A 9,429-nucleotide genomic window follows, 5' to 3' on the forward strand; every position below is an offset into this window, starting at 1 on the left:
TAAAATATTCAGTTAGCCCCCTGAACTTGCATAAAATGTAATCAATTAATCACTCGGTTGTAAAAAAAAGTAAGTTAAATACGGAAGATATATTGCACGCATCTTAAAAAAGTAAAACGACCAACATTAGGGTATGCGATTATAATATTAAAGAAGAAAATGTTTTATAGTTGAATAAATAAGAAATTCTTTTTTAACATGTTTTAATCTATTTTGTGAAGCATGTAATAACATTCTAAGATACGTGTAACATATTTTCCGCATTTGACTTACTTTTTTACAACCGAATGATTAATTGATTACATTTTACACAAGTTCAAGGGGCTAATTGAACATTTTATGCAAGTTCAGGGGGCCAATCAACCATTTTGAACAAGTTCAGGGGGCAAATGATGTATTAAGCCTTAAAGAAATGAATGTTTTGACGGAATTATTTATTGGGTTGTCCCCACATCCCCACATTTTATAAATAAATAAATATATTATTTCAAATGAAACTATATATAACTACTAATATAAAAGAATAATTAGGTTCAAAAAATATGAAAGAATAATTATGAAGAAAATAATTCTAGTTTAGTGGATGAATAATTTAAATTGTATTCAATATTTCTTAATCAAATCCAATCCAATCCATCCCAACAAATAAATTAGATAATATAGAATATATTGGGTTGGATTGGGTATATTTTGTAGAGCCGTACTTCCTATATTAGTGCAGGATACTTGTTGTGCAAGCTTAGGATTTTGTATATACACGTTAACGGAGAATCAGTAGAAATCAATTCAAGTAAAATACATTTTTCTCAAAATACAAAGTTCTAGATAAGGAGGAATTCAAGAGAAGAGAAAGACGATAAATACATTTTTGAAAGCCTTGTGTACACAAGCCATATCTCAACGGAGCAAAAAGGAGGTTGATTCGTATGGGTGAAGTGCAGCAAGCTAGTAGGAGATGCAGGAGATCAGTTCTAAGGAACCTTCATAGGCAAAATTTTGATGCAACACCTTTTTTTTTTTGGGTTACAGAGATGTGGCGCTAGAATCTTATTTCTCTTCTCTTGATCTTTCTTTTGATTAAAGATGGAAGAGCCATTACATCCCTTAGATTTAACATCACCTTCGTTATTTAATTATCGCATTTATTATTTCCTTTGTAATATTTTCTTATAGGGAAAAGATGTTATATCAAAGTTTTAAAAATAAAACTCACTTTCTATGTGTCAAATGAAAATTATCAAACACCCCGAGAAAGATACAATAGTATTTAAGATGATGGATCTTTCACAGCCAATGCTGCTGGGAAATACATTGGTAAAAGGGATTCATTTTTGTCCCTCCTTATTTTCCATTCAAAGATAACACTTCGGACATCCTAAATCAACCCACAAAATCATGAATCATTTGACCTCCGAATTGCCTTCTAAGCTGATCTTCATGCGGCTGTAACTGCTGCTGCTGCTGCACATTTATATCCACACTGTGTCTGAGGCCTAATGTAAGTGAAACAGCTCCTATTGCTCCTATGTCAATCCCACTTCTTTGGTATGGTAGAAAATTCATCACTGGTCCATCCATGTTACTTGGAACTTCAAACTCTATTCTTGATCTTTTCTCTTGATTCCATTGTTCGTTGTTCATTTGTTCTCCACTCCCGCCAGATGATCCCGAGCACTCTAATTGTTTATTCATCATAGAATGGGACGCTACATTATTCATAGCTTCTTCATAGTTTTGCTGCCCTGTGCTCTCTGCAGATTTCCCTTCATTATTCCCACAATTTTTGTTGGTTTCTGCCATTCCTTTTGTTTCAAGCATATGTATTTCTTCAACCATAGGCTTCCAAACCCGAACACGAGCATTTATAAACCAATTCGAAACCTACAATAACCGGCCAACTAATCATAACTTGTAACCATTGAGGAATCTAATACATCCACAAGGTAAAGTCCCCCATATTGATTCAAGACACTAGACGTTATTACCATCAAAGAAATAAAAAAGGTACTTTGGCTTACTTGGTTTCGGGACAGTCCAGTTTGGGAGGCTAACAGGTGCTTATCAGTGTCCGAAGGGTATCTACAAGAGAAAATGTTGATGCATTGAGTTATAAACACCAAGGTACAGAAATAAAAGAGAGGAAGATAAGGGAAAGACAAGACGAACGGATGGAGGAAATGCTCGTATAGCCAAGCTTTAAGGATCGCTACCGAACGCTCCGGTAGGCCTCTTTGGGGCCTCCAGACATGTGGCTGTGGTTCAAAGAAGCTCGGATTGGCTCCACCGGATTTCAGCCTCTGTAAAGTTTGATCCATGTATCTCATCTTTGATGTGCTTGTATCACCTCGAGTACCGCTACCGCCTACATTTGGGGATAGCAAATCATCCCCTAAAGCCCTTGTTATTCGCTTGAGCTGGTCCGATATGGCATGCTTTAGGTCTCTAAAATTTCTTGACACCATCTTCAGAGCCAGAGAAACATATGGGGTAGCATCACTAAGACCTGAAACCGCCTCGAAAGATGAGGCCACCATTTGCATTTGCTGGTGATATTGCTTGTGCTTTCTGCATACCTTTCAACAACATAGTACAACCAGTGTCACCAAATATGATTTATGAAAAACAAAAATATGATGCTAGGCTTAAGCAAATAACAGCAGAACGTAAAAATCAGTAAGATTGTCATCAATAACAAATAAAGGGGCAGAATATACATAAGCATCCGGCAGAATGCCACGGCTAAAAAAGAAAATAATTATTAGGAATGCATAAAATCATCTCCAAAAATATGAAAAATCGTCTTCTATGCTTTTGGGGACGAAATTATTATCCTTATTTCGCGTACCCTATTCCGGTGGATGCAGTGCACTTAGCCATATAGGGAGAAAGCAAGAAAAGAAATGTATATAGGCAAGAGCTGCTACTGATCTATCAAGTTAGGCCTTCTTTTCACAGCAATAATAGTGTTATAATTATATGACAGCAACTTTTTTGGGCATAAAGTAATCTTTATAACAAGTGGTGTGCACTGTTGACTGAGATGTCTTTTGCATGACTTTCTATGCTAAAAAAAGAAGAGGGGGCCTCCCTTCTATATGTATTTATAAATGATTGTTTCCTTTTTTAGATAATACTATTATACTATTCACAAAGTGGACCATCAAGATCCTGTTCTTCCTGCCTTAAATTATACTCCTAAAATATGCATTCAGACCTTTTCTACCATAAAATATACCCTTTTCTGAGTTATAATAGTTTATGTTTGTTACATTTAATCTTGGAACCTTCAATCATAGTGGGACTTTAAATAGTGGAATATTCTCAACATCTAAAGATTTAATACCAGAACAAGTGCATGATGCTTCACAACAAGGTACATGAAATAAGGAAAACGCTTAATTTGGCCCCCTACACTTAACCTTTTTGTCCCTTGCATCCCTAAAGTTCATTTCATAGCATTCAACCTTCGTATTTAGCAACTCATTGACTCGGTATTAAAGGCTCAGTTGTGCAAGCCCTAAGACTAAATGGCTCCGAACAACATTGCGAGAACTATTATCCGCATGCTTAAAACAAAATAATGTTGTACTTCCAAAGTAAAATCACAAGGGGATTATATCATAGATTTATCAAACAACTTCTCAATATTTAACAACACATTGAAGTCCAATCCAATTCCATGATAGCTAACAATAAGCATGGTAAAGCAGAATATACAATGTGCAAACCGTGAAAACTATCTGTTATGAGATAATTAACTCTAACAAGTGCAGAATAAATCTTCATCAATTAGCAAAAAGATTGTACGTGCAATTGAAATTTCTCATAATCTTGTTTTTAAGGAATTCTGCTTATACCTTGTTAATCAGATTTAAATCAAAAGATGTTTGTAGTCATAACCATTAGTCGAATAGAAAATCAACAACATTCAGGTACACAAGCCTCTTTGAAGGTAAGTCTAGTGATTGTTTTAGTGAGATTAATCCTGAGGGGGAAGAACTACCTAGGATATTCGAGCAGAAACCAAGATAATTGAGAGCCTCAAAAAACATATAGACTTTCATAAAATCTTGCTAAATGATGACCAAGGTACGAACCATAAATAATCCGTATTTCGATTCCTTAGACTTCTTAAAATATAACATCAAAAGCTACTGCTATAAGAAACAATGCATATCGACAAAATGGCGTAAAAATCCGGGGGATTACACTCCAACTGGGGTCATTTTCACAATTTAAACCCTTAACTTCTTTTTTTAATGTAGAAGTACTTAACCTTCATTAAAGTGCAACAGAAAAAGATAATTCCAATTTTCCAGGAACTCTAACAAGTCGCTGACCTTGATAACTTTGATCACATATATGATTGTTCTATGATTCATGTCAGCATTGAATAAAGTGATTTAATTTATGCTAAGAAGAATCATAAACCAATCAGAATATTTCAAAACTGTCCCAACACTATAAATTGTCAATTAGTTTCCATCAAATGAACTTTTCAATTACATTTTAGAGATGTTTGATTACGTTTTTGTTATAAATTGAAGTTGAGAGGTTAATTAAACTGTAAATATTGCTTAAATTGTAGGGTTACATATGTAATTTACCAAACCAAAATCCATCGAGATCACAAGATGAAAGTCCTAGAAAATGAAAAACAGGTTTAAGTAGGTATAACTAATAACCCCTCCGTCCCACAAATATATGCAAAAAAAACATTAAATATTATTTATATTTTCCTTATATACCCCCAATTAATGAAGTGTTTTAATGAATAAATCATTTAATTTATTCTATATTTAGCCAATTTAAACCATAATAAATAGGGGCACCGTAGGAAAGTGGTGGTTATTTGTAATTGAAATATGAATTATGCATATTTCATGGGATGTGAGAAAGATTTATTTATCTATTTATTTAGGCCTAATACATCAGCAGCTTCCTGAACTTGTCCAAAATAGTAGATTGGCTCCTTGAACTTTGCAAGTGTCTCACCAGCTCCCTAAACTTGCTTATTTCGTATCATCAGCTTCCTAAACTTGTCCATAAAAGTATATTAGCTCCTTCAACTTTGCAAGTGTCTCACCAACTCCCCAAACTTGCTTATTCAGTAACAACTAAATACAAAAACTTATTAGATCTAAATTCTAAAAATATGTCTTCATCTAACTCTCGATCTTCATCCATTAAATCTCTCAAACCTGCAACACTAATTCTTATAATAGGTTGAAAGGTAGGAGAAGCGAAAAAATTTACCTCTCGAATAGATGAAGACATATTTTTAGAATTTAGATCTAATAAGTTTTTGTATTTAGCTGTTACAGAATAAGCAAGTTTAGGGAGTTGGTAAGACACTTTCAAAGTTCAAGGAGCTAATGTACTTTTATGGACAAGTTTAGGAAGCTGATGATACGAAATAAGCAAGTTTAGGAAGCTGGTGAGACACTTGCACACTTGCAAAGTTCAGGAAGCCAATCTACTATTTTGGACAAGTTCAGGGATCTGGTAATGTATTAGATCATTTATTTATTTATTTATTTGCATATATTCGTGGGACGGAACGAGTATTGATTTTAGCATAGCCCCTCCCACTCTATAAATTTTATCCTTTGTTGCCACACAAATTTAAGTCTAAACTTTCAACCTTATCAACCTATTCGCTTTCTCTCTCCTCTCGAGAAAATTGTGTCAATACATTCTCAATATTTACTATTGTGTAAATTATTCAAAGATCTACCAAATGGAAATGTATACATCATGAGTACATCACATGAAACAAACAAAAAAAGTTTAAATTAAATTAACCTAATATTAGTAATCTCTTACAATAGGGACAAATTTTTGTTGAAGTATATCAAAGAAAATATATAAAAGCTATTGTTGAATTGAAACATAAGTTGTTAGGTTAATTGGTTCCTTCTTTAATAATTAGATCCGATTAATTGGTTCTTTACCATAGTACCAAAGTCTTAGACTAAGTGGTCGAGCATTCAAACTTTTGCAATTTCATTTATCAATGGAATTTCAATATAGTCAAACGAGTTTGTGTCGATCATACTTCAAGTCCAAGGAGTGGGACATTTGTGTCATACATAACATATAAAAGTTATTCTTAGGCCTTGTACATATCACTATTAGCTTATAGATCAATTACTTCCTTGACACCACATGATCCATAAAACCTCCCCAAAGTCTTCAAATATTTAATTCAACACATTTTCACATATATCAAAATTATAGAGAAAAATAAAACAAAAGTGATTGAATGATATCAAGCTAGCAAAATGTGGTTAGCAATAGTTATGCCAGCAAGATGCCAACTACGTACTAACAAGCACTAATCTTTTGTTCAATCTAATAATTACCTTCTGTACCTAAAAGTTAAGGGGTAAAACAATAGGAATTATCACTGGGTTTTCCCTTAAAAAAAAAACCTAAGCAGCTAGCAATTTTGATCACAAACAAATAAAGGCGAGACAGAAAAAAGAGATATAACAAACCTCCTCTTGCAAATAGAGTAGCTTTGCCTTTCTTTGATGATACTCCGGCCTATAAGATTCACCAGAAGTGCTGGCCATCCCAACATCTCTAATAGATCCATTTGAGTTGTAAAATGTAGCTGATGAAATCATCCCACAATCATTGTTGTTGTCCTTAGCTCCAGCCTCTCCGGCATCAATAGTAACTAGAGAAGAGTTGGCTTCACCACATATGCTTGCTGGGATAAGTTTAGAACCAGTTGAATTACAGAAGTCATCTAACAGATCCTGAGCAGGTTTCAGGAATTTGGAACTCTTTAGAATTGTTGCATAGCCGGTGAATGGGCCAAGAGGGCCAACATTTCGAAGAGCATAATTACTGGTCCCAGTCCCAGTCATTTCATTAGGTGATTTCCCACTGTTAACACCAGGTGGCTTTGCGGACACTTTTGGACATAAATAATCAGAAGTGACCAGTTTTGATTGCAAATACTCAGCTTCATATCTCTCTCCAAGCTCAGCTATAATATTATTCCCTCGAGATGGTGGATTTGATGAAAGAGAAAGAGATAAACCTTGAGTATTAGGATCAGTAGCAACACTAGTATTTCTCAGTACTTGATCTTGATCATTTTTCCTAGTGATTAGACCCAATTCACTACTCCATTGATGGGAATTATTGTCCAGATATAGAGATGTTGGAGTAACAACATCTTGGAGTGAATTGATGTGATTATAAGAAAATTGCATCTGATCCCTCAACTGCTGCTTTTGATTATGATCTTGAATCTCATCATTGATCAAGGGATTAATTGGTAAAGAAGAAGATTGATCAAGATGATGAAATCCATTATAATGAGGTTTCAAATATTGAATAGATGTTGAACTACTGCTTACCCTTGCATTATTTGACAAGACATCCCCAACAAATATAGGTTTCTGATTGGCTTCCCTACCTACTGATGACGATGATCCACTTGCGTAATTCACTGTCCACTCATAATTTTGATGTGAATCAACACTTCTCCAGTTGTCAATATTGGTACTCATCTTCGGTGTAGAACTAAAATTAGAAGAAATCGGATACGAAGATGATGATGAGTCCATGAGCCTGTTGGGTTGTAATGGAACTAATTCTTGACCAACCATTGAAAAATTCAGCATTTGAGAGGAAAAAATTGGATCATAGAAAACATCACCACCATTTCGAACATTTCGAACTTGCACAAGATCTGGGTTCAAGTTTTCAAAATCGTTAGGAAAACCAAAACTTGGCTGAATCCTGAGCTTATCTCGCCTGCTTTGCTGTGCTATATGCGATTCAGGCCTCAAAATTCTACTGTCCATCTAACAAAAACCAACTTCAGCTATCAAATTGTTGCCGCAAACACCATGATTTCTTGTACTGAACTCGTCGCTTATCATCAAAAGTTAATAAAGCCCTACCAAGAGATATAAGCGTCAATTTCTATTCATCGTCAGTTCCTGAAAAAGTTCATATAAAATAATCAAAGGCTGCTCCTTTATCGTACCCATGGAATAAAACATCTTTCTAACAACAGAAACACTACACATAGAGATAATAGCAATACATGTAGTATCCAAAGTAGAGAAGAAATGGAAGAACAAAGAAACAGTTGAAAAAATCTTCCACTATTGGGTAGAGATAAACGCGAAACAACTTCAGCGTTTTTCCCAAAAAAAACAAGTTTTACTTCCCCCCAACGACGGTTAACCCTAGTTCGTGAAAAGAGAAAACCTCATATAATTATCACCATAAATAGTTATTTCGGAAACTACAACTTCAAGTTACAGATCCCACTGGCCGGTGAAGCATAAGGGAGTCTCCTTTCCTCAACAGTATAAGTTGAAGTTTGTTTTCTTCTAAACGAAGCTCAAATATGGAAAGAAAAGCAGAATAAAACAAATATATTGACATAAAATATATGATTAATTTCTGTTAGAACATTCATCAAACAGAAGATAGACATGAAATGAAATGAGAAATAACATTTGATGGAACGGAAGCACGAAGTTCTACAAAATATAAAAATGAAAAGAAAAATTTGAAGCTTACTTACTATTTATCGTTCATCTTAAATAAAATCTATGGTGAGTTGGACGCAAATCTTGAAACAAAGCCATTAGAACGCGGTACAAGTGAGAATTCTCCGAAGAGTTTCCGGCGAAGGACTTGATGGAAACTAGTAATATCTCAACTGCTTGGTGTGGACATGAAGGAGCTGGAGGGCAATTATTGCAAAGGATCAGATAATTCCGTTGGTTTTAACGGCTTAAAGTGGAAGGTTTTTAAAGTTAGAGTGAGGTTAAGTCCGTTAGAATTAACGGCAAGAAAAATGGTCACGCTCGCCAGTTGATTCCTGTCTCCCGATTGGGACCCGAGTCGAAAATTCTTCGCTTTATGAAATTTATATAAAAAGGCAACGAGTCGTTATTTGGAGAAACACCCGTAATTTCTTTCTTTAATTACGAAAACAACATCTTGAATGCTTAATTAGGAATTACGGCCAATAATTATTAGATAATATGTCTCACTAAATTTTTGAAATAGCTTCATGTATTGATATGGTTACTTCATTCAAGTTTAGTTTGATTAAAAATACTAGGTTAAAATAATTTATTAGTTCTTTTTTTATCTAATATATTATTTAATGTTCATAATTTGTAAATACATTATCATATCTCTATCTTTTATCAGTATTAATTCTTTGGTTAGTATTAACAAAAAAATAGGAACTTTATAATTTGTTTTTAAAAATAGATAGACTAAACAGTTTGATAGGTAAAAACACGGAGACTAATAAATTATTTATCCAAAATACTATTAAGTTATGAACCTATAAAGCAACCTTTAATTTAATGTCATGTTATACACCAACCTATAAAAATATTAATACCGTAATTAATTATTTATTTTTTAGTTTAATAT

The 9,429-nt window shown here is 34.0% G+C and overlaps 1 protein-coding gene across 3 annotated transcripts; it reads right to left on the reverse strand.

The window, feature by feature from the left end:
* Window positions 1-1,166: 1,166 nt before the first annotated feature.
* Window positions 1,167-8,758, reverse strand: LOC136224099 (BEL1-like homeodomain protein 8). Of its 3 annotated transcripts, none has more exons than XM_066012355.1 (5): window positions 8,561-8,758; window positions 6,501-7,921; window positions 2,167-2,573; window positions 2,019-2,079; window positions 1,167-1,881 (listed from the first exon to the last, which is right to left on the reverse strand). In XM_066012355.1, exons 2-5 carry the CDS (start codon window positions 7,824-7,826, stop codon window positions 1,381-1,383), a joined length of 2,295 nt encoding a protein of 764 aa, XP_065868427.1. In that variant the 5' UTR covers window positions 7,827-7,921; window positions 8,561-8,758; the 3' UTR covers window positions 1,167-1,380. The 3 variants fall into 3 exon arrangements, with proteins under 3 accessions (XP_065868427.1, XP_065868425.1, XP_065868426.1); XM_066012353.1 differs by having other exon boundaries at window positions 6,501-7,964; XM_066012354.1 differs by having other exon boundaries at window positions 6,501-7,964; window positions 8,557-8,758.
* Between the last annotated feature and the right edge of the window lie 671 nt (window positions 8,759-9,429).

This window comes from Euphorbia lathyris, chromosome 3, assembly GCF_963576675.1.
Source record: "Euphorbia lathyris chromosome 3, ddEupLath1.1, whole genome shotgun sequence".
In the NCBI taxonomy this organism is placed as follows: Eukaryota; Viridiplantae; Streptophyta; class Magnoliopsida; order Malpighiales; family Euphorbiaceae; genus Euphorbia; species Euphorbia lathyris.